The 26,629-nt window shown below is 37.5% G+C and overlaps 1 protein-coding gene across 1 annotated transcript in view; it reads left to right on the forward strand.

Moving 5' to 3' along the window:
- The first annotated feature begins 768 nt into the window (after positions 1-768).
- Positions 769-26,629, forward strand: part of LOC140237757 (sorting nexin-4-like) — a 79,285-nt gene continuing 53,424 nt past the window's right edge. Inside the window, exon 1 of the mRNA XM_072317689.1 lies at positions 769-885. Coding sequence (XP_072173790.1) covers positions 769-885 — 117 coding nt within the window. The remainder of the gene's footprint in view (positions 886-26,629) is intronic.

The raw sequence follows: 26,629 nt of genomic DNA on the forward strand, positions 1-26,629 counted from the left end.
TCGCTCTTATGAATGTCATCACTTATGAACCGTGCACTTTCGTTACATACGTGTATGATTAGATTTGATCTATTTTGATATTCGATGTGATATAATATACGAAGTAGGCCTATATATTACTATGATGTCGGACCTGTGAAGTGAAACACATAATTTACTTAGAGGACTGTGTGATATCAGAGAAAACTTTTTTTTTTGTCTGTCTCAGGAGAGCGCCAAACGTTTAATTAGTTGCACTCTTTGACAATAATTGAGAACATGCCATATCCTTTATTAGAAAAAAAAAAATACAGATGATGATGTCAAAAGAAAAGCTAGTCCCCTTGTGTGTTGCCTCCTGTTCAATCGCGCACAACTTTAAATGGATTGTCACACAAATTCACTTTTTAGGCCCTATCAGTTGTGGATTTTTTTTTTAAATGTCTATATTCAGTTTTCTCCTCAAGTTGTGATAAAGGAGTCAACTACTAAATTAATGACGAACATGCCAAGCAGCTGTGGAGAGTTGGAGGGGAAAAAAACGAATCTCTGTCAATTAGCAGCTGCAGCAGGTGAATGGCTTTGAGAATTGCTGCATATTTTGTCAAACAAGGCACTCGTAGATTTATTTTCTCTTTTTAATGACATCTCGTGAGCGTGTTTTTATCTCGTCTAATAATAATCCTCGTGAGGGGGCGTTCACCAATATCTTCCACGGACCTTACACACATTGAATACTCAGGTCGCGGTCAACATGATTTGCATTTCAAAATAAGCCACACTAACAAAATGGCTGCCGCCAGGGACGACACGTACGAGCCAAATTATGACTCCGGCCTGATTCGCGACGCTGCTGGATCCTCAGATGAGTCTTGCCTGGAGGAATTTCTCAAGAAAAAATCCAAGGTACGGCATGTTGCGTTTGTATTTATAAAATTTGAAAGCCAACACCGTGGCTACATCTCCACTGCATCCCTGGTTTGACATAACTTGAAACTTCGTCATGAAGTCGTAGTCCCACCAACCCGATTCTGTGTTTCATACGTGACGTCTCCTGTTCACACGAAAGCCGGCAACTAGGCCGGGCTATATTTTATTAGTACAATATAATATCCTACAGGTCCTTCAGTACACCAGTGCACACGTCGGGCGCTAGTGTACTTTCGCACCTGTTTGTCTAATGATCTCCAAACATGCAGAAACTCACCCTTGTTATTCAGTAGGTGTAATTATTCTAACCTAAAATATTTGCATCTGATCATGCTGATTCTGAGTCTCCAAAGTCAAATACTTCGATAGATGTTTAGTTAAGTTTTAACACTTTTAGTATTTACAAGTGTCGAAAAATCGTTGGAAAATCTTGATCGCTTGAACTGCTGTTCTGTACACAAGCACAGTATGAATACTCAGTCTGTCGGTGCATGCTAAGGCCAGAATCGATCATTTACTAGAAAAAAGTCTGAAGTGACACAGTATCAGTGGCTTTTTATGAAAAGCTAAATTAGTGATATTTGTTTCTCTCTTTTCCTCGGCATAGTCTTGCATTAGCTTTTTGTAGCTTCAAAGCAGTAGCTTCAAAGCAGCATACCTTTCTCTTTCTTTTCTGTCTTTTCCTTTTTCATTTTCAGGGAGAATCTATACCTAAATTTTCCTTTCCTTCAGAGACTATCAATCATTTCTTTGTGGTTTCCTCTTGTCTAACTTTCTCAATTCCTATTTTAAGGACAAGTTCACCTTCATAGACATGTGGATTGAGTGAATGCAGCAATATTAGTGGAACACATCAGTGAGAGTTTCAGGAAAATTGGACAACCCGTTCAAAAGTTATGAAGTTTTGAAGTTTCTGCTCGAGTCACTGCTGGTTGGTTGATCGACTACTACTACAGCTTGTGATGTCACATGTGTATAAAATGATGTAAAGAAAACAAAGAAAATTCAACATATTTTCACTTTTCTCGCATAATAAAAGAATGCATAACTTTCCTCTTTCAGAAGGCAGGGGGAGTACTCTTACTGTAACATACATCAGTGACAGGTTGAGGAAATGTGCACTTTTTTCAAAAATATAAATATTGTGGAATTCTCTTCACATTTTCCTGATATCGCTGTCTACATGCATGTGACATCATACACACTGTAGTAGTCTTCTCATCCAGCAGTGACTGCACAGATAATTTAAAAGTTCTTAACTTTTGAACAGATACTCCGATTTTCCCCAAACTTTCACTAATATATTCCAATAATAATATTGCATTCACTCAATCCACATGTATATGAAGGTGAACTTGTCCTTAACTGTGCTATCGGCCTAATTGTTTTTTGTTTCCATGATGGATTGTTTCACTCTGACAAATACAGGGGTCTTTCCTTTCTATCCTCTCCAATATCTTTTTCTTATGTGTCGTTCAAATGAATTCTTTTCTTCGTTTCCTTTTCAACCTGTATAATTCTTTCTTTCCTTCCTAATCATCTTTGCTTTCATCCAGTTTTGATTCATCTCTCATTCTATTATTCTACCTAGTGCTTTTGTTTTCAATATATATTTTTCTCTGTGCATTCCTCTTGTCATTTCAAACATATCCATCTCTCCCTTGTTTTTGTTTATAATGCTAATTTCTCTTCTTTCTTTCCTTCCATTATCTTTTAGTGAACTCTCTATTTGGTAAACTTTTTGTTTCATTTTTTCCAGGCTTTCTGATTTCCTCTTCCCCCTTTTCCTAGCCTTTTTTTAAAGCTTTATATCCTTCACCCTTGTCTTATAATATCCACATTTTTCACAAACTTCTTTCATGCGCACACACGCACACACACACACACGCACACACACGCACGCACACACACACACACCCTCACACATACACACGTGCACACAAACACACACACACACACACACACAACACGAACAACCCCAATCCTCAATCAATCACTACTTGGTAGAAACTGAGAGAAAGGTGGAAAAAGTATTTAAATTATTTTTTTTAAAGATACCATAAAAGAACTTGCTCTGATCGCAGTGAGACAGCTACATTCAGATCAGTCGTAGTGCTCGCTGCTGTGCTACCGTGCTGCCGTGCTACTGTGAACGTGTTTTGTACACTGTGCTGCGCTGTCTGCTCCTGAGCAGCGCAGTTATCGCAGAGCAAACTAGCTGCGATCAACATATTCTGACAAGTGTAAAAGTGTCAAAACGGTGAAAATTTCCTTTTCTACTCGAATTGAATCCCACTCAAATGCAAATTTATATTTGAGGTGTTGGATGCTATACGTAAAGTGAGTTTGTGCATGTTTGGAGATCATTTGACAAACAGGTGCGAAAGTACACTAGCGCCCAGGTCTACACGGTGTAGCCATACGTAGATAGCCCACGTGCAACCTGCAAGATTTGCCGAGAGTTCTATCTACAGACTGTACACAGTAACTATAGAGTAGTAAAAACAACTTCGTCATCCAATTCGACGTCAATATCAACGCTTCATGTTATTCGATTAGGCTCAAATTTACATCCTATGTGATTGGATATTAATTAGGCCCTTGCCTTGACCGAAAGATTGGTCTGTATCTGGTCGTCAGGAGTTCCGCAGGGCTGCGTCTGGCTTCATGGATCCAGACCACACGAGCATTGAGAATTAAGGGTTTCTGGGACAAACACTGTAATAGGGCTTTCTATAGCTCAGTCAGTAGAGCACCGGGCTAGCATCCGGAGGTCTCAGGTTCAAATCCCGATGGAGTCTCATTTTCTTTGCTCATTTTTCCACTACTGAATTATATTCATTTCTGGTCATTTTCCCTCTATTTGCGTTTGTTAAGCTTTTTTTTTTTTAATTCTGCGAAATCTGCTACTATTTTTGCCAAATGCAGCATTAAGACCTCCTCATTTGTCAGGATTTTCTCAATTTGCCGAGTGACATCATTTGGCATGCTTAATGTAACCATGCATACAGGCAAGCACACACATTGCTGCTCCACCGAGAGGCGCTGTGGGGAAATTTACCAAAATCTTGGCTGACAAGCTCTGTTTGGTGTGCAGAATTGAAATAGTATTCATGTCTGTGGGAGAAAAATGTTGGTTTATAATGCTTTGAAAAGAAGTCAAATTTCATAATAATTCAGATTTCCAGACTGCTCTCTGCTGCCTATTGTGAGATAAACACATAATTTCACAAATTTGACAGAAAAAAAAAATAGAATTTGATAAATCAACTTTGCAACAATGAAAATAGATCAAATTTTGTGACTTTCCCCTGCTTATGAATCCGTTGGCAGCTACTGATGGGAAGTTCAGGCGCATTTCTATTACGGAAAAAATGCATGGGTGATGGGACCGAATTACATAAAAGGATATCAATCCACCCTTCTGATATGTAGCTTGTTGTGCAACACCCAAGCTGATTATCTGGCAAGCAGTGCTTGAAAAATAATGGATGTTCAAACAAGACCAAATAACACCTGATGGTGTGCACTAGTTTGGTGTAAAGTGGATTTTGTAAATTCTATTTTTTTTTTTTATAATTGAACAGTAAAGTACATATGTAAGCCATCCACAATTTGACCATAGTGCCATCCATTGACTGCTGACATTTGACTGCTCATTAGTATTTAGTCCTTTCGTCCGTCCGTAATGAATTTTGTGGACAGGGTAACTACCAAAACCTTTTGAGGTATCCTAATGAAACTTGGCATGTATGTGTATAAGGGGGTGAAGTTGTGCCTATCAACTTTTGGGTGCACATGCTCAAGGTCAAAGGTCAAAAGGGCAAGGTCAAATATGTAAAATTTCACTATTTCTACCATATCTATGCAGTGCCTGAAGATATTTTCTTGAAACTTAGTGCATACATGTATTACCCAATTAAGATTCTCTGGTGAAAGTTTGGGGTCATGAGGTCAAAGGTCATGTAAAAAGTCAAGTAAAAAAAAAAAAAAAAAGGTCAAATAAAAATATTAAAACTTCACCTTTTTTCTCTGTACCTTGGAAATTGTTCAAGGTATCTTCATGGAATAATAATAATAATAATAATAAACTGTGCTTGTATAGCGCATATCACATTCAGGGAGAAGTCTCTATGCACTTTAAGAATGAAACAATACAAGTAAAGGAAGTAAGGTGAAAATGGGACAGGTAAGTAAACAATAGAAAATTAAGATTAAGCTGACACTGAGAAGCACTGATGGCCATGAGCCTTATCATTGCAAAAATAAATATGTTTTCAACATTCTTCTAAATGAATCAATTGTATCAGCATCTTTAATTTTATCAGGCAGACTATAGGAACTATGGAACATAGTATATATACATTTACTGACTGGTAGTGATTATCTAGAGAATTTAGGGTTCGTGGGGTCAAAGGTGAGGGGTCAAAGGTCAAGGGCAACACTTCAAAATTTTACTATTTCCCTTATGTTTATGCAATGCCAGCAGGATTATTTTTTTTTGTTACACTTGGTGTGTGCATGTATACCCTAATAGAGATTCTCTGGAAAGTTTTTTTTCTTTTGTTTTTGCCTCAAAGGTCAAAAGGTCAAAGATCAAGGGAAAGTGCTGAACTAAGTTTTCCTCCATATCTCGGAAGTGGCTCTCAGGTTATCTTGAAACGTACTACATAATTATGCATGTTCTGCCTGACAGTGATTATCTTATGAATTTTATGGTCAAAGGCCTGATGAAAATGGTAACAATTTACTATTCAATACAGAAATTGCACTTTTTCTCCATACCTTTAAAATTACTCAATGCATCCATAAATGTTTGAATGGGTCAAAGTCAAGTTAAAGTCCTTAAATCCCAAATACATGCTCTCCTATTCACCCAATTAAACCTAGGAAGGTGAACATTCAACACATTTGTGACAAACTTGTCATTTTAATATTTTGCCAATTTTGTGAAAATGTAATCACACACTGTCCACATGTACTATCTAGACCTATTAGGAGAATCATGCATTATGGCGGAGGCATACCAGTCGCCATAGCGACATTTCTAGTTGAATCTTGGTACCGGAGCCATACACTGTTAGTGTTACTGAGTTTGGGCCTAGTTCCAGGAATTTGAGATACAGTGCTCAGATACTGCTTTATACCATCTTTTGTAGTTGAAATTTACTGTACATGTACAGTATACGAAAGTGCATTAGCATCAACACTGACTGGGTATCACAGTATCAGATCTACATGTAGACCCATCCGTGGCCAAAGACTCCTGAACCTGAAAAGACTAATAAAAAAGAACAGGGTACCCTGCATAGCTGCGTATGTAGACTTCAAAAACTTTCAAATAGTCTCAGGGCATCTACAACATGTACTATGTTACATGTCAGGTCAGTAGATGCAATTTGTGACATCACAAACAACAGACAGTGAGCAATGTAAACCTGTAAATTACAGTGAGATTGTTGATTTATGTTCCAGCTGTAGGACTAATATGGTAAAATGGTTAGTCTGACTGGATGCCAGCTAGAGTCAAGTCTCTTTTCCTGACTGTGCTGTACAATTGTATATGCACAAGAAAGCACGCAAACAATCAAATCCCAGCACATGAAGGAGAAAATTGAAGTGTTTAATGATACATGAATAATTGAATCAACAACGAATACCATGATGGAATGTGAAATACATGTATTAAAAGTATTGTGCCATGTCAAGAGCAAATGTAGCGATTTCCAACCTTTGCATTGTACACTGTTTGTCGTTACTTGTCTCAATATTTTGGGGAGTTATCAGTTTTGTGTCTACCAGTTCTTGACTCAGAAAATTAATGGAAATAAAGAAAGTGTAATATGCATGGCATATATACACCTATGATGCAGTATTCAGCACTACAATGTACATTATAGCTTCTTAAGCCTTAATGGGAGCGGACAGTCTATATGAGTGACTCAGCTAGCTCCTGGCAATTATCATTATTATTTATTTTTTATTTATTTAATTTAATTTTTTTTTTTTTTTTAATAGGAATATAAACCGTGGTCATGAAGCATCATCTATGCACTAAAATCTACCTAATAAACTTCCTCAGAATCATGTTGATGCATGACAATGTCCTTCAGGGCACATATACATGTACATGTACCGGTATTTTGCCTTGCTAGGATTTCTTGTTGTAAACTGTACAGCAGCATTTTATCTAAACAGTACTTTTGGTAAACATTTTCTGCTATTTTTGGTTACGCTGCAAGCATCCATTCCCTAGTGTGTAGACCTCTGCATGTCACATTTCTCCTGTCAATATTTCAAAATGCATTACATTAATATTGTTTCTGCAGCTAGAATCTTCAGAAGTTACCCGACCATAAAGGTACGGTCAGACTGGCAAAAGATTGAGAAGATTAAGATCGTGAAGTCTTCACGATTTTTTGTCGTGCGGTCACACTGGCAGCCAAACTTCTCGATCTTTTGATCGAGAAGTTTGGGTCATTGGTGCGTGCGTGCAAGAAAGAAGAAAGAGTGCGCCTTCTGATGGCTAGTGATTGTGATGTAACAATGCACGCTTGTACATGACAATGGCCTTGTGCTTCGGAGACACTGCCCGCAAGCAGGTGGTGGACTGGTCATGTGACAAAGATCACGAAGTTTCAGTTTCTCGCGGTCACACTGGCAAAAGATCGAGAAGTTTGGAGGGGGTGGGGGAAAAATCCCTAGTTGATGTGGGAAGTTTCGCAAGAAGTTTTGCGGGAAGTTTGCGGTTACACTGGCAAAACTTCGAGATCTTAAAGATCGCGATTTTAAACTTCGCAATCTTTTGCCAGTCTGACCATGCCTTAAGTGATATTTTTGGACAGTTTCAGAACCTGGAGTAAAACATTGTGGCACTTGTCACTATTTCACCTAGAGTCACGGAAATCCTGGGTATTCTTGTGCAATTGTGACTTTTCCATTGAATAGAATTATATCTTATAACAATCTAATAGTTTAATATATCATATCAATTTTGTACACTTGCCTTCTTCAGAAATTGATTAAGCAACAAATTTTGGAATTGTTTGTAATATTCCAAGGCCATGTCCTGACCATCACCAAGGTGTTTGTGTGATACATATCAAAGCTGCAAAGAATCCAAAAGCTGGCATGAAAAGGCCTGATACAAAAGACAAGGTGCGACAAAGAATGATAGTGATTAAACAGGAGTGGGAGTTTCAAATGCATTATAGCCACATATACTAGGATGCTAAAAGTGCAACAATAAATTAACAAAGAACTTCAGAGGACTGAAAATGGAGACTAGACAAAATTAGAAATGACAGACAACATACTACTTGTAAACTTAGAATAACTGAACGTAATTATATGTAGTTGGATTATTGTTTCTATTATAAACAGTTTTTTGTTTTGAAGTACTGCATGAGAATGGCTGTATATATGGTTTCACTTCCTACTCTTCTATAATACAATTGTAGATTGGTTGAGCAACTAACTGTACAGTCTAAATGGTTGGTCTTGGACCATTCACATAATATGTTGTGTAATTTCAACTCTTTGTCCTGTAAACCACCTGTGGCTGCCCCTTGTAAAAAAAAATCACTGAACCATCTGCATGGGTATGAAGTGCAGTGTGTGAAAATCCTGAAAGATGTGTATTTTTTTCTTTCCTAAGTTCCATTTTCCCTGTATCACCTCAATTTTCAACTTTTCTACGTTTTAATGTTGTGTCTGATTGTCTTCAGGAGCCAGTGTGCAATTAATTTGTGGCAGTTGTCCCTTTTCTTTCAATGGGTTAAAGTCAATGATGCAAAAACAACAACAACAACAAACAAACAACAAACAAAATCAAAACAAAAGCAAAGGCCTGCAGGGAAGCTCTTGCCCTCAAGATAAAGTGTAGGTTTGATATTGTGTCTATCATTGAATATGCCTGCAACATGGTGTAGTGTATCTCTGGACTAGTAGGGATGCATTGTACTGAAAAAGACTGTATTTGGCATGCATCACAAAACCCGCAAATTGTCATGCAGGTTGATTTTTCAATCGGCCTGAGACCATTCTAAGGGCCGACCAGGAACTCACCTGACATGGGAAGCATGTCATGCAGTTATGAAATGAAATATATTTGAAATGCACAACAGCATATTGATGACAAAAGTAAGTAAGACTATTTAAATAGCTTGGAAAGTGCACCATAGATTTACCAGGTACGTGATACAAATTTGGAGACAGTCATAGGTATTGTCTCGAAATTCACAGTCAGAATATCGATTACTGTTGTGAAAGTTGGTATCTAAACACTCAAATGTAAATAATATTATGAAAAAAATGATCATGTACAAAACTTTCACATTGTTTTTATGAATACATGTATGTACACATTTGCTAAATACCAGTGTACAGATTCCTTTTATACTGTGTCTAAAAATAATGTACATACATTATATGAAAAAAAAAAAGATAAAACATAGCCCAAACAAATATTACAAGCAGGTAACAATGCAGGTGGAAGCACCAGAACATATGTTAATCTTTTATAATGAATCTAATGATGGCAAAGAAAAATACCACTTCATTTTATGATAAGTATGGGCATGACAAGCAATGATTTCTTATTATTTTTTTTTTGGGGGGGGGGGAAGGGGGAGGGAGGATTGGGATGGAAAAGTGAATGAACATTTTCTTTTTATTTATCATCATACGATATTAGTTGCTACTTTTTGAGAATATGCAATTATGCACTTTGTTTTTTATCTACATTTGCAATGCACATCACTCTCTGGCAAGCATTTTCATGAGTTTTCACTTAAATCCCCCCAATATTTGGCCAACTACTGAGTATTGGTTTGACAGCCCACTCAACAGTGCCTTAGTCCACTATGAAGGTCATGATAGTGAAATTTTTGTAATTACGGGAATTAGATTACTTCATCGAAAGTTAACTTCCAGATATCTGTGCCAGATGGCAAAGAAAGCATGTCAGCTGATGTGCCATGTGCTGAATAAAGCACACTGAGGGTTTTAAAATTACTTTCTTCATCTGATCAAGGAGAGTGAGGTCACGTTTCTCCTCCTTGTACAAGCAGGGATTTTCCATCATGATGAGTATAAACTTCAGTGTAGACATTTAATGTACATGTACAGAGCTGTATGCATGGCTACTCATTGTCAACATGTTTGCAATACATTTCCATTACAAGTGCCCTTTGATATTTTACTTGCCTTGCATTGAGTTTGTGTTGTCTCAGACAACCAGGGGCCTGTTGCGTACAACTTTTTACCTGAGAAAAACACTGATAAGGATTGAAAGCTCAGGTTATTATGCATTGACCATTGACTGTGACACAGGCAAATCCTCTGTTAAAAAGTAAACCTCAGTTTCTTGGGTAGAAAGTTTATGCAACAGGCTCCCTGGGGCCTGTTTCACTACCATTGGAACTATATATTAAGCCAAAACAAAGAACCCAAAGTTGAAACAGATTCAGATCTGATCTAGCTTATAGAAGGATACATCTACTCATTCAAGACGTATTCTAGAACATAGCAAGGTGGGCCCGAGATATTGTTCCCAAATGGCTTATGGTTCCCAACTTCTGAGGACTTATTGATCCCAAAATTTTCTGTTAGATCAGTTGAATTTAACTACCAAAAGATTGATTTTAGAGTTTATTGAAACAGCCCCTGGCCGTGTAGTCAAGGGATTTCAGACTTCCAAAAGAACTTGATTGTAGTCATGTTTTTGAAATGTGTCTTCATATGTGTAGAGTTACAGAGCATTCAGACATTAAATTTTGTCCTAACTTATTACTTCCAACATTTCATCAAGCAGATACTGCTGTTTAATAGTCAAAAAATATGTGGCCTGTCAAAAAAAAAAAAGAGAAGGATTTGCAACCCTCAATACATATACATGCAAATGTACTTAATAAGAGTACTCACAAAGTAACATGGCAGAACTGAATACAAGTTCAAGCTACAGAGTACATTCTGCCTCCTCATTTGTGTTTTATTGATGACACCTTTTACTTGTAGATTACAAATTAGATTATGTACTTGTACTTACAGAATCAAGGATAAACTTGATTGGAAACATGTCTAAATCATGATGGGTCAAGGGTGATTTCAGAACTGTGTTCTGGAGAAATGTGATTTAGGCTTCCTCCAAACCTACAACAAATTACTCTATTCCATGTTTCTAAACATATTTGAATCATTGCAAACAGTCATTTTGCTAATTGAATGAGAAAGGATTGGTGTATGGCATCCGGAGTGATGGCTCTTATTTTATTTTAGAAAATGTGCTCATTACTAAAAAAGGAAAAGTTTAGGCCTCTTTATTTTATTTATTTATTTATTATTCTTTTAAGGTGAGTGGGGTTATATTATGTTATGTCATGTATCACAATGGATATCAAATGCGTATAGTTCTGATGAGTTCAGTATTCTCTAAACCAAAGCATCCCAAGACATGCAGAATGTTAATGAATAATGACAGAAGTTTTGTCGATTTCTTTTTCTTCTCTGACTAATTCATTGATTTTTTTTTTTTTTTTTGGCGGTCTCAAGTGATATGTGTGTAATAGATATAATCAAAATGTTTGTGTTTCACATGCAATACTTAACAAGGAACATCAATTAAGATCTGTTGTTTAAGCTTTAAATACAGACGTACGTACACCTGTGTAATATCACATTTCGTCCACTTGATCCGTCACTGTACAATTTACCTGTATTAGCTCATTCCTTGAAAGTTTTGCAGTGCTCAGAGTTTACCAAGCTACATACATATAATTTATGTAAGTGCAGTCAGCTGCTTACACAGATACATAAAGGTGTGTCTATGGCCAGGATGATCACATAATGCTATAGCAAAGTTGTTTGCACTTCCAAACAATAGAACCATGACACTTTCAGTTTCTTGTTACAAACCACTCATGCATGCATGGAAGTTTTTTCAATAGATTTATGAAAGTTTCACTCATGCTAGTAAAAGGCTTGAAATACATCATAATTTTTTTTTGTGGGCAGGCTTTTTCTTGTATTGTATTGATAATCAACCTGTTGATACCCGTCTACTGAGCCAGCTTGAATGAGGGAGGAATTTTCTTCTCCCTGTTACTGTGCATAGCTCATAGAGCCTTGATATTAACCCTTCAGCTCCTTTGGTATTTAAGCTGCCTTGGCTGCCCCTCGTGAATATCACTGAACCACCTGCACGTGTTTATGTTTGTGTATACTACAAGTATTAGTTGTATGATTTGAAGGTGTGTGTATGGATGTGTGAAAATGTGTCTATTTCTTTGCCTGGTTGATACATAGATGCCAACTGTTACTTCTTCTTTTTCTTTTTTTCGGCAGTACGTATTATGTACTCTCTTTTTTTTTAAAAAAACAAAACAAAATACTGCAGGTTTCAAGGAAAATACTATTCCCCCCCCCCCCAAAAAAAAAAAAAAAAAAAAATCGAAAAAAGAAGAAGAAACAAATGTGTTACTATAAATAGTCTATTGCAGGAAAGGTAAAAATGCTGCTTTTCCACTGAAATATACCTTTTCTGCCCTTAGAATATGGCAATGCTGTTTTCAAGGTTTCCCTGTTCATTGTAGCATTCCCATATCACCTTACTGTGCAATATACTCTCTAAATGGTAGTGCTATATTAATTTTACTGTCTTCCTTCATCAGTGAGTAAGGACAACAAAGACTTAAAAGTCAAATCTATAAAGTCTGGAGGTTATGAATGCAGACAATTACTTCACATAGAAATATTAGCACCTTGGTGCTTCTGTAAATGGTTGTTTGAAAGGCTTTATTACTTCTTGCCAACATGTGTGCACAGATGTGCTTTGTTATCTCATGCACAATGATTGTGTGCTTGAAATACCCCTTTGATAACACACTCACAGTTGTTGGCTGTTGTTCTTCACCCCCCCCCCCCCCCCATTGGTGATAATTCATGACTCATATCATTTACACAAAAGAGTAAGGTTCAACAGGTTTTAGACTATAAAAGACACATGCACATGTCTTTGATGACAATTTTTGTGCTTGTTTATTTATGTCGATGATACCATTTAGATACTTACAAATGTAGCTTGGTAATTCAAACAAATTACCGCATTTTCTTTGTTTGTAAGGTACACGATGTAGTATCTCCCACATTGATTACATGGTATTCCAGGGCACTGTTTTTTATAGTTCTCAGCTGTTTAGAATGACAGGACACACAGGGACACACACACACAGACATATGCAAACACACAGATACACACACACATACACAGACAAAGCCACCTGTACCCTTGCTTGCTCCACAAACGACTCGTACATTACATTCACATGAGCTGAGAGAGAGAGAGAGAGAGAGGAAGAGAGAGAGAGAGGGAGGGATGGGCTTTAGAAAGAAAGAGGGGAAGAGATAAGGAAGAGTTTGAGAGAGAAACAGTGTGAGAAATTGAGAACATATATGAGATGCACAAAAGTACATTTAAGATTTAATGAATTAAAGATCGAGTAGATTAGGAAGATATAGATGGAAAGAAAGAGAGGGAGATGGAGAAATAGAGGACAATGAATAACAGTCACTATTTGAGTACTATATAAGCTGTTATTTGTGTAGGGGTTTAATCTTTGCGAATTCACAAATCATTGTTGGACCATGAATTTAACAACATGCGAAAATGTCTCTAGATCTGCTAGGGTTATAGTGCACTTACAACATCTTTGGTGTTAAATCGCGAAAACAACATTTTGCAGAAATGTTCATGGTCTCCTCATTCATGAAAATATCTGTCACGAAAATAAACAGCTTATAGAGTAAGAGTGAGAGATTGAGAAGATAATTGGTAGTAGACACAGTTGGGAGGGAGAAAGAGAGGGAGAAAGAGAGAGAGGGAGATATGAAAGAGAAAGGAGAGATGAGTAGAGAGGATAAGACTATTGGACGGTAGACACAATCAGAGAGAGGGGAGAGAGAGAGAGAGAGAGAGAGAGGGAGAGAGGGAGGGAGAGGGGGAGAGAGCGAGGCTGATAACGAGAGTGAGTCACATTATAGTAGCTGGCACTCAGTCACATTATGCATGCGTCGGAGGGCTTGATTTCATGTGTGTTATCCTCCATGCGGCTGGCTGGAGGAGAGAGAGCTAGACAACGCTCGCCTTGTCGGAGAAAAGGGAAGCTGAGAGCACACACGTCGTAATCTATTTTCCCCCGTTGCTCTTTGTGCACCGAAAGCGGCTTTTTCTTTCCAGATTGTGAGAAAAGGGGAGAAGCGTGATGATCATTAGCTATCGCAAGTGATGATTTTCTGGCGGACATAAACTGGGATCTCCGCTGAGTGAAACCCCTTTTTGTGCCAGAGTGGTGGCCGTGTGTTTGTGCGTACATGTGTGGTGTATTTGTTTTTTTTCGGTGCATACTGGAAATATCCACGAAAGCCTGTGTTTTTGTGTGCCTAGCCGCGCTTTACCCACGATGCTCAGGGAGATCAAGACGCCTCGACTGCCAACCGTGAGTATATACGTGCAGACTTGAGTGTGTGTTTGAGGCGAGGTATGCGTGCATGCGCATTGCATGATAATGTGTTGAATATCCATCTGTACCTTGCAGACGGTACACTTGCTCAAGACTAGCAAAGCAGCACCCCCACAGGTCTCCGCGTAGAGTAGCTGCCACTCCTATCGCAGAATTTTGTGCCGGGTACTTTAATGCTTCGTCTCCTCCAAGGATCCCGAGAATTCCTTTTGCAGCCGTTTCCAGCATGTATAGGAAGATCAGATCACCGAAGCTCCCACTTGTGAGTAGAGTTTTTGAAAGCTTGTCGTTTGCGAGACACTCTGTCCTTGAATTCCTGTGAAGGTGCAGAGATAGGTCGCATGTCTTGGCTCTTTTGCGCAAGATGTCGCCACTCCTAGGGGGTCTCAAAATTGATCACAGGGTGCCTCAAACATTCCAAGCAAAGCAGACCCATTATTGGTAGACTTAAATGATGTCAAATATGCATAGTGAAAGTTTTAATTCTGCAAAACTTGGCTTTTTTGTGACATTTGTGACTCATTGTGACTTATTTGGGGGTTTTTTCTGTAATTGTTGAATTGAAGATTCTTCCCTTTTGAGACAATCAAGTATATCTTTTGCATCAGAGTCCTAGTCGAGACACTTCTGTATTGTCAATTTTGTAGTTAGAAATGGTAAGAAAAATAAAGAGGAAGCTTGAAAATATGTAGGAAGGTATTATAAAAGGAAGTGTTATTTTGTTATTGATTTTCATCATAGTAGTTTCAGAGCAACAGCAACCCACATATTGCTAGGATATTAGCACGCTGTACAATTTGTTGATGTGTGCTGTCATGCATACTACTTGAAGCTTTACAGAAATTTATCATTAAAAGAAGAAGCCTTTCTTGATCTTGCCACACCAGGTTTACATAGTAGACAACCAGTCGGCACATCCTACTAGTTTGAACACATTTCATCCAAAGAATATCACCTTAAACCGACAACCACATGTTTTTTGCTGTGAAAGATCCCCTCAGTGTTTGCTTTCATTTCCACCCCATAATATCAATGGTGCCACCGTCCAGCAAACCTTTTGATAAAAGGGTCTGATCTCACTGTTACACAAAAAAAGCTGCTGCTCAAGTGTTTACTATGCAGTTTGTGCAGTGTTATGGACTTGATGTGACATAACCACATCCAGCTTTACATGATGAAAACAAAAATATGCCCTATTGTAAATGCAGCACTTTAATTTGATTTTCAAGGCTATACCATGATTTTCAGCTAGATAATTGCAGTACTAGACCTGAACCCTTCTAACATCAAAAGGCATCATAAAACGAGTAACTACAGGTTACAGTGTAAAAGAATGGATAGAGGAAAAGAGGGGGGGGGGGGGGGGGAGCAGCCATACCTGTGGAATTTTAATTTCATATTGTGTATGGATACAGGGCAGGATTTCAGAAAATCGTGATTAAAACATTCAGTACATCTTGATTAAAATATTGAATCAGTATGATGGCTTAGAAATGCAGTCTAGCATAATCTACAGTAGTCACAAGTGTAATACTATTCCGTTTGTTCATACAAAGTAAAATTTAACGCTCTAGCACTAAGAAATTTCTTGACCTCTCATACTATTGTGCATGAGTGTAGATTAGATTCGTATTTGTGAAGATTAATTTAAAAGTATCTGTACGAGTAAATTTCAGCTCATACAGTACGGGCATTTGGTATTATGTCAAGACCTTGCGTGCATTATTTGTCAGTATGACTTTAAAGACAGCCAATCCCTTTTGCATGCAATTTTTTTTTTTTGCATTGAAGGTATTGAAGTAAACACTATTTGGAAACCTCCTGTTAATTTTGAACTCAAGAGGGTCTTTATTTGTTTAATCAAATTGACCGCTAAGATTTGAATATTTTTTTTTTGTACTACGAAAAAATTACTAATCTAAACTACTAGTCTAGTTTTACAGACCTGTGTGATGCACTTAGTTGCACATGTAGTTCATGTAAGTGGTGTCTTGTTATTTGCCATATCGATAACAAAGTAAGAGAAGCTAGTGAATACTTCTTTTCTGACAGCTTTAACATGCATATCTTTTGTTCGAAGTATAAGTATCATATTACAACCACAGGAGGATTAATGTATGCAGCTGTGCCTAGTACACAGAATACGTTGTGGTGAATGTTTGGTGCATTATTTGAATTTTAACGGCTAACAACCTTCAAATGTCACAGAAATGTTATAGCTTTACAATAGTCTTGTCATTCTGGTGGAATATATTATGCTCTGTGCTATTTTGGAAGGAATGCAAAAGGGAAGGCCCATCTTTAAGTCATAGCAGTGCAACACACAGGACTATGTGCTATCTACTGAAGATATAGATTCACTGACTTAAAATTTTTCCCTGTACTAGATTATCGTTCAGCATTTTAATGAAATTGTCTATTATTTTCTGTCTCTGCTGGCTGGGTGATCTTTACAAACAGGGTACCGTTTCATGAATGTTGTCGACTCGGACAAGTTGTCAGTCTCTGACAATTTCAGTAGAATCCTTGGTTTTGATTGGCTGAGAAGCTTTGGTCACCTGCTGTTACTCTGGTTGATTGTCAGAGACTGACAACTTGTCAGGGCTGACAACTTTCATGAAATGATGCCAAGGTGTTCCCTTTAATCAAATAAATGACTCTTGCATGGCATTGTTTTTACTGCAACTGTTAGAAAGAGTACCTTTCATCAATGTAATTAAACACTGATTATTCAGTGTTTGAGTAATTTAGCCATCATCCGCCTGAGTATGCATGCCTATGATTTTTTATCATGGCCATTACCCTTAAAATCATACCCTTAAAACGCAAAATAATTGGACTTATTAAAATGTTGATCTATAGAAGACAATTTATCAATTAGTTTCAATGAAAAGAACTTTACGCAAGAATCATTATTTTGAATAAATTGCGCAGTACCTGCTTTTATAAGGGATCGGAACCATCACTGGCTTTTGGGCAGAGGCTTGATAGTCTGGTGGATTTGACGCCTGTCTATCTCTCAAGAAGTTCTGAGTTTGATTTTCTAAAGAGTATGTATTTCCATGATTTTTTTTTTTCAGTCGTGGCTATTAGTCAAGCACTGAGTAATTGTTCTTGGGTCTTTTTTTATGATGCCAATGAAGGGCAATATGTCAGTCAGTTGCAGATGGTCCCTTATTTAACACTGGTACTGCTTTTAGTGATAGAATACCATACTGAAATGTAAACATTAGCTCAAAACCATTTGCAAGACAGCTTAGACTGATTACGTTTGCTGTGAGTGGGACCCACCATATCATGTACAATGAATTGTACATTTGAGCTGTGTGATGAAATTTGATAGATGGTTGACATTTTTAATTATGTTTTACCAAAAAAAAATCCAATGTCCATCAACTGCAAATCCTAAGAAATTACTCGCAGCTTTCTAGAAACAACGTGCAACCTGTGAGATAATGTGCAATTTATCTACACTGTCTACAGTGATGCGGAACACAAATGATCACTCTACCCTACCCAGCCTCTCACAGCGTGCCTATTGAAATCACACTCCAAGTGCTGCAAATTGAACATGACGAGTCATGATGTTGGCACCGGTGGCCAGCACTTGCCTACAATTTGTATCTACAAATTTATACAGCATGTACCCCCCTCTTTTCTACCAATGGCCCTCTTTTGTCTGACACTGTGACATCACGTCAGCATTCTTCCCACATTTACCGGGTGCCGGAGCAGCCCCATCTCATGCATTTTACAGCAGACTAATGATTCTCCCTCTCCCACACATACTCAGTCTGCAGTCATGAAGGGGATATTAAAGTCCTCTTAAAGTTTTGAAAAGCTACTCAAAAAGAAAGAAATGAAGATGAAAACAGTCTTGGTAAGCTTTGCTTCCTTTTCACAGCTTCTGTTTCACAATGAGACATTTGTACAGATGAGCTTTAAATAGGAAAATTTGCTGTACAACTACAAAGTTAATTATAGAACATCTGCAGAAATGCTGATGAAAGAAGTCTTCTCAAGAAACATCTTATAATTCCAGATGCAAGTGTAAATGGTGTGCATTTTAGGATCAAGTATTGTTGTTGCATGTTCTTTGCCGGATCAGATGTTCCAGCGTGATTGAGAGTTGTTTATAAATCTCTGATAGTAGAGACAGATCTGCAAGTGATTAATGTTTGTTACCGAATCTAAAGTTGGGATTTAATGGCATTCTTCACCCCCTTTGATCCTCACTAATGGAGATAGCTCTTTCTCAACCTCATTAAGGGTTGGAGGATGGTTGTATCATGTCCTGTACAGTGTCTGTTATTTAGCAATTTGTGGTTTGGGCCTCTTCTTTACAGAGCTCTCATGATTCTCATAATAGCATTTACCTGCATTTTGTCACTTCTATCTGCTTCTAATTATAATGCATGATACATGTAAGTTAAAACACCAGTTCTATTTGTAAGTGTGGTGTGGTGTGTGTGTGTGTGTGTGTACACAGGTATATGATATCAAGTTTTGATTTTTAGTAGTACTTAGGAAGGGTATAGTTTACTTTCATTAGTTGTGTCAAAAATATGTGATTATTCTTTCACTTTGTACTGCATTGCCAACTTATGATAATTGCATAATTTGTATCATTTGAATAGTAATAGATAAACACAGAAGAAAGAAGTGCTTATGTGCATGTGTGTGTGTGTGTGTGCATGTTGGAGTGTGTGTTTATGTGTGTGTGTGTACACAGGTATATGATATCAAGTTTTCATTTTTAGTTGTACTTAGGAAGGGTATAATTACATGAACTTTCATTAGTTGTGTCAAAAATATGTGATTGTGTTGTCATTTTGTATACAGCATTACCAGCTTTGATATGATATTGCATTTGTATCATTTAAATAGTAATAGATAAAGATTATTTTTTAAAGTGTTTAGGTGTGTGTGCGTGAATGTTGGAGTGTGTTTATGTGTGTTTATGTGTGTGTGTGTGTGCAGAGAGAGGACAGCAGCGACTGATGAAGCTTCACCATATGCTGCAGACTTATGCACATAGTTTGACATTTAGGAAATGTTAAGTAAGTTTTTTTCTTCTTCTTCCCTGCTTTTCTGTACAGGAGAATTGTCAAACCTTTAATATGCAGTGGTATATCTGGCGGAGTAGATACTGAATTAGATATTAACATTAAATCAGTTCTAACTGTTGTAATCACAACATTGTTTACAATGATCATAATGATATTAATGATAATAGTTATCATAATAATGATGATTTTGATTTCGATCTTGATTATCTATAAGTGATACTGTTGTCATATTTATGTTTTTAATAGATATACTTTCAGTCATGTTAAGGAATTTTGTGTCCCTGTTTTCCCCCATTTTATGTTTGCCACTACTGTACCTTTCACACATATCATAGTTTATTGGAATCTCTTTGTTTTGACTGAATTATTTTGTTTGATGAAATGTCTGCCTTTTCATATAATACAGTGACAGGTAATTGCTTTGTTTTGCACATTTTGCCCATTACAGATTAGTTTGAATTCCATTTGTTCAATGGGGACTCTGGTAATCAAAATGGATATAAAAAAAAGATGTAGATTTCTTGTCAGTAAAGGAGCAAATTAAAAAAAAAAAAGAATGAGACAATGGAGATGTATATGGTGTGGACAGGTGACAAGTAATCATGCTTATTGTGCCAGCAATGTGCTACGAATTTAAAACGAGGACTACCGGTAGCTTATAACCAAAGACTCGTATTTCAATTGTCTTTGTATCTTATACTACACTGACTGGAATAGTGTACTGACAGGTTTTATAGCATGTGAATTATGTTATATTCTCAATCTTTTCAGTTAAATAATCCTTTTTTTAATAGTCCTGTTTGAAATATAATCACTGAGCCAGTGATTCTATATTCTAAATAGGATTATTGGGGGGGGGGGAAGGATTAAATTTACCATACTGTGCAATTATTTTCCAAAGGAAATATTGGCTTGCCTAGAAACTTGTACCAGTTGTAAGTGGTCTGCATGATTTTGAGTCTGTGGTTGAAGACTACTTGCAGCTAATGGGGAATGTAGGGAGGAGGGTGGATAGAGGGTTGAATATCACTCTGGTGTCCATTAACTCACCCAGGAAGGGATCATAAATTATTTTGGTTTAATGTGCAGATGTGGAGTTTATTGCCATAAAACTTTAAAGATGGTCCCTTTGGATGTTGCCAGTCTTAAAGGATGCCTTCAAGTGCGCCTCAAATTCTGAGGCACACATAGGGAACTATGTTTGTTTGGACCTATCTTCTTGACATAAGCAATCATCTTTGCTGTCATACGTGTTTGGTGATTACAACTTTAGATAAAGCTGTCATTAGAATATATCACATAAAAAAAGAAGTTGTAAATTAGGGTACTTAGCCCCACCACTTCAACTGAACAGATTCATGTGTTTCTAGAGCAGAAAAACATCCAAAGACACTCTCATTATAGGCACTTCTTTTCCCTGTTTTGGCCACCATGAGAGTACACTTTTGTTTGTAGATCCACTTATGTCTGTCTTCAGAGTCAGTTTTTCTGATAAATGAGTTCATCTGGAATATCTTTTGAATATGAATGATTTCTTAATTAGTCCTTATTACATATCAAGAAGAAACAATGTTTGACTCTCTCCATTATACAAGCTTCCTGTTGTTTTATAGGCTCTTTGGCATTTTGTTGGTATAGGGAAACCCATCAGATTAAACAAGTTTGGGCCAAACCATTTTCCATTTTCTTTGTTTTCTATCATTATTTTAGTAAGCACAGAATGCACTGCACAAACATATGCTAAGAACTTATATGCATTATGTGGGACTATTCCATTTGATATTCACCTTTTTGAGCCAGTGTTAGCAAGTTTTTGTTTTTTGATGAATTTTAGCGATGAAATATTTTTCTGTTTGTCCCCAGCCTGTGTTATATCATGGATGTGAGATATTTCAAATGATTATGCTGTGATCTTCATTGGAAAGATCACGTCATAATTTGGGTGTATACTGTAGGTAATGCATGCATGTGGGTAGCATGTTTTCTTGTACACTCTTAGAAAAAAAGGTTCTTTTGAGCACCATTAAATGGTTCTCAGCACTGTCACAATAGCGACACCCTTTTAGGTGCTCGTGAGAACCTTTTCTAAATGGTGCTTGTCGGCACCTTTTGCAAAAGGTGCCCATTAGAACCTTTTTCCCGATGAAATGGTGCTCGTGAGTACCATTTAAAAGGTGCCCATGGGCAACTTATTGACTAAAGATGGGCACCTTTTTGACTCTTTTCAAAAGGTGCCCATGGGAACCATTTCATTGGAAAAGGTTCTAATGGGCACCAATGTTAAAAGGTGCTGACAGGCACCATTTAAAAAAGGTTCTCACAGGCTCCAAAAAAGGTGTCGCTATTGTGACAGTGCTGAGAACCATTTAATGGTGCTCAAAAGAACCTTTTTTTTTTCTTAGAATGTAGTATGTGAATTGATACACTGTGTATTTTTGGTGTGTTTCATATGCAGTGCTGGTAAGGTGCTTCACTGGCACCATTCTTAAAGGTACATTACCTATCTGCATTGAAAATGTGCATCACAAACTCATTTGAAATGAAATGAATTCATCTGAATTTCATCTGATCAGTCAAACATACTTTCAAAACATGTATATTAGCAATACATCAGCATATCATACATTATCATTGACACTAGAAAAAAAAGAGCAAGGATAACACACCCATGCACACACACTTTCACAAGCATGAATACATGTACATGACATTCACCAACATTTTTTCATGAAACATTACTCAATAACTGAAAACCATAGATATTTGCTCTTTCACAAATTCGCAGAAATGTATTTATTCACCTCCACTTTTACAATCTAAAGTTGAGGTTTGTATTTGTCATGTTATAATCTGTCAAATGTTCTTAACAAAATATTTTCATTTGTTCACTAATTTTTTTTTCCACAATATTTGTCATTTGTGTACCGAGCAGTTCTTGAAACACCATCACACATCTCTGTACAGATGATATGAAATAGCAAGAGGTGCATCAGGCTTTTGAAATACATAACAAAATTTCTAATTCTCTGTGAAATAATTCCTGCATGGATGAGATACAGTAATTGTGTAAGTCTTAAGATAGGCAGAAGTCAAGTACATTACCTGCTTAAGTAGTATGAGGAACTTTTTCCACATATTTGCTAGTTTGTTCGGTGTTGTTGCGTTTTTTTCTTTTAACGCATATCTGTCCTAAAAGCAACTACAAAGGGCAGGAAAACAATTCCATTAAACAGGACCTTTGGTATTGTCACAGAAAACATATATTGCTGGTATGATACTTGGGATAGGATAAGCTTTACACTTCTTCGCTTCACTTCACTTCACATTCATAACGTCGAGTACTTGAATTGACTTATCTTTGTTTGTATACGAGTGACCTTTTTTGTTGTTGTTGTTGTTCTGCAATTTGAAAGCACCATAGACACATCTATACAACTGCAAATACAAGAAGAGTATCAATTCAGGTTAATCATGACTTCTGACAATTTACAGCATGTCCTACGAAAACACACACAAAAAAAAGAAAAGAAAAGAAAAGAAAAGAACACATTGTTTTATAATGAGAAGGATAATAAGAATCCAAAGGGGAAAAGAGCTAGGATACCACACCCACACAGTTTCACAAGCATGAATGAACAAAATTCCTCAACCATGATCTAAAATATATAACATTGGGAATCGATGAAAATTTGAAGAGTTTGATAGCAAAAACCGATAAGTCCATTTTTGAAGATTTTGAAGTACGGTCTCTGTCATAAAGTACAAAATAATACCTTTTAAATTATATATTGGTTACTACATATAAAGGTATATTTCTTAAGTTATGGTCAAAAGAAGCAAAAATTTTCTTATTGTTCTCTTTATATTTCTTGACCTTTAATCGCAAATATCTCCATTTGGCAAATATGGACTTATCGGTTTTTGCGAACAAACTCTTCATTTACACTTTCTTTAAAAGCAGAGCAACAAATTCATTAGAGTAAACTATATACAATGCAGGCCTAAAGCTGAGGTTTGAATTTGCTGTCCTATGAACCTGCCTATACAATAATATGTTGTTAGCATTTGTCATTTTGTTCACCAAATTTGCCAACAGTCTTTTAAACACCACCACCACGTACATGTACATTTTGTATTTCTGCAAAAGCAATATAAACTGGTGACAAGAGGTGCATCAGTGCTTTGAAATAAATTACATAATCTTCAATTCTCTACACAATATGTAATTCCTGCGTGGGTATAAATGCAATAAGTTTTACCAGTCTAGGTGCAAACTTTAAAAGTGTGCAGAAATCGACCACACAATGACTGGAGAAGTATAAAGAGCATGTTCCGTTTGTGCTTTTAAAGTTTAGAACTATGAATGACTCCACTTCTCAGTTTGGCATCTGGTCTGATCTCATTACGTCTACCCCCCCCCCCCCAATACAGTTGATTCAAAGCTGTTAAATGCAAATTATAGTGAAACATTATCACTGGTACATTGTAAGTTGCAAATACTGTATTGGGATCATAACAAAACATATGTGATCCTCCATCACACAAACCAACAAAAAGTCGCCTGACATGAATATTTGGTTGACGGCAGATTCTGAAAGAGCAGCTATAAAATACACTATAAGTCTATGCAAACGGACTTACCTACCCCATCTACATATTTCTCAAAGGTTTTCTCTGGCAGCATCAGTGTTTTTTCTTTGACTCAGCTCATTCTTGGCTAGCGTAGGTTTCTGGTCGATGCTGTCAACAGGCTATCGGGCTAAAATTGTCATTCTGATCGATGTATTCTTTTGGTCACCCAGCTCATTCTTGACTAGCCCATCGGTTCTGTTTGATGTTGTCAACGGGATATCACAGGCTGTCATTCTGATCGATGTATCGTCTTAGCCACACAGCTCATTCTTGACTAGCCCTGGGTTCCGGCTGATGCTGCAAATGGGCTATCCCGGGCTCTTATTCTGATCGATGAATTCTTGTGGCCGCCCACCTCATTCTTGGCTAGTGTTAAGCCTACGGTTCTGGCCGATGTTGTCAAAGGTCTGTCACGGGCTGTCTCTCTGATCAATGTAGAGTCTACCTTTTTCCCTAACCGCACCAGCGACCCGAACACGTACGTACTGCTTCATCGTCCCGGCCAGAGTTAACTACCTGTTCCCTGGTTTCTGTGCATGTTGGTGTGTCCACTTCCCTAATATATGAATTGAAAGATACAATAGACCTAAACCGCGTTAATAAAACAATGTCATTGCTAAAATTCGATAAACAGAACACGGCATTACATGACGTGACTCGTCACTTAGAACAAGCCTGAAAACATACTGAAGAGATTTTGACCTAACAGTTAGGCCTACTGGGCTGTAACTGTTAGACAGACCTCTACTGGCTCTAACGTTAACACTGACAGTTATAACATAGGATTCTAAGTGCGAATATAGAACAAATTTCCTTCTTGCATGTAGACGGTACAGATCTTACCCCGGGGCGCTCCTTGTACACAGTTATCTATGCGTTCGGCGTTTGGGCTATGTTTCGGAGTCAGTAACATTGTTAGACTCTATTTTTAATAGGCATAGAAATGTCTTAAACGTTACATGCATACCTAGCTAAGTAACTTAGCCCTGCCCAGTTGCTGTAAAAACGTTACAGCCATGCTCCGGCCCCGCACGGCGTCTGTTCGGGCTAGCCCATGAGCCATTAAATTGCTACCGGTATGCCAAATTTCTAATTGGGACAAGTGTCTGGCCTAATGTTAGATCTGGATCTACTGTACCTGGTAAACATTACACAAGATAGCAGCTTCGATCAAATTAGATCTAACATTAGGATCTAGCTAACGTGACTGAAAACGAAAACTGAGTGATGAATCTAACACGTATTAAACATTCTAACATAACTTGATTCTGTACCAACGAATGTCATCTAAAAATAAGATAAAACCACATTAAAACTAAAAATCTTACCTCTTCTCCTAAATTGTGATGACTGCAATGGCGAAAATGGAATTGACAGTGACACGTTTCCAATTGATTTTGTCAAAATTAATGTCTAACGTTACCGTACCGGGTGCCGCTCGTTATGGGTGTGATGTGTTTATGTGTAGTGTCTACACTAGCCGCGCCGTCTGCTGCTGCATGCATGGGTATTGCATTGGCACTCTGCCGCTGTGCGGTGGTAGGTTTGCATACAGGCGCGCAGGCAGGCAGCACAGGGCTACATAATAGCCGCGGCGCGTGCGGCCGCGGTTACATAGTCCTACAGTGCAGTACTAGTATGTGTACGTTTACGCGTACGCATATCTGATCGAGCGCTAAAATTGGATGGTGGCAGCTGTCAGTTGGCACGCAGCCAAGAGAAGTCATTAGTCTACGATAAAAACAGTATGTACTTTTTATTATCACAGCAGTAGAAACACATACAATATTTTTGTACCAATACCACAGTTTTGGTGATTCTTACATCTGGCATTCGAATATACAGCAAGGGGAAAAATGAAAGTGGACCTAAAGATATTGTTTGACCTGCAGGAGTACCACAAATAACACTCGGGGACTTGATCGCATACTAGCAAATGGTGACGAACGGAACCATTTCGATTGGGAACCATTTATAGGTGCTCATCGGAACCATTTTGCGAGAACCATCTGATGAGAACCATTTTGGAGCCGACGAGAACCATTTGAGAACCTTTTTTTCTTAGAGTGTACCTGACTAATTACTACAGAATTAAAGCCAAGTCGTGAACTTGCAAATAGAACAATCGACACACAAAGAGTCCATATTCTGAGGTTGCATTGGGTCACAACAGCATATATGCTGTATTGCTAAGGCTGCAGACTCTTTTCTTTTTTTTTTGGGGGGGGGAGTGGGGGCTAGGGGTTAAGGGTCAATAGTTCCCCAACAGATGAATGTGGTTATGGGATGGTGTATTGAGCATATACATGTAGGCTCTTTGACTTTTCTTATGAACATATAAATAGGTGATGAGTTTGTTTTATTTCTTGATATTATGACTGGTTCAGTTCATGTTTTCTCTCTATCTTGAAGTTATGCATTTTGATAGATTGCTGTTCTCACAGTATTTTTTTTTATTAATCAGTCTTGTTACAAGAGCACCATAATATCTTGAATTTTTAT

Source organism: Diadema setosum, chromosome 14, assembly GCF_964275005.1.
Source record: "Diadema setosum chromosome 14, eeDiaSeto1, whole genome shotgun sequence".
In the NCBI taxonomy this organism is placed as follows: domain Eukaryota; kingdom Metazoa; phylum Echinodermata; class Echinoidea; order Diadematoida; family Diadematidae; genus Diadema; species Diadema setosum.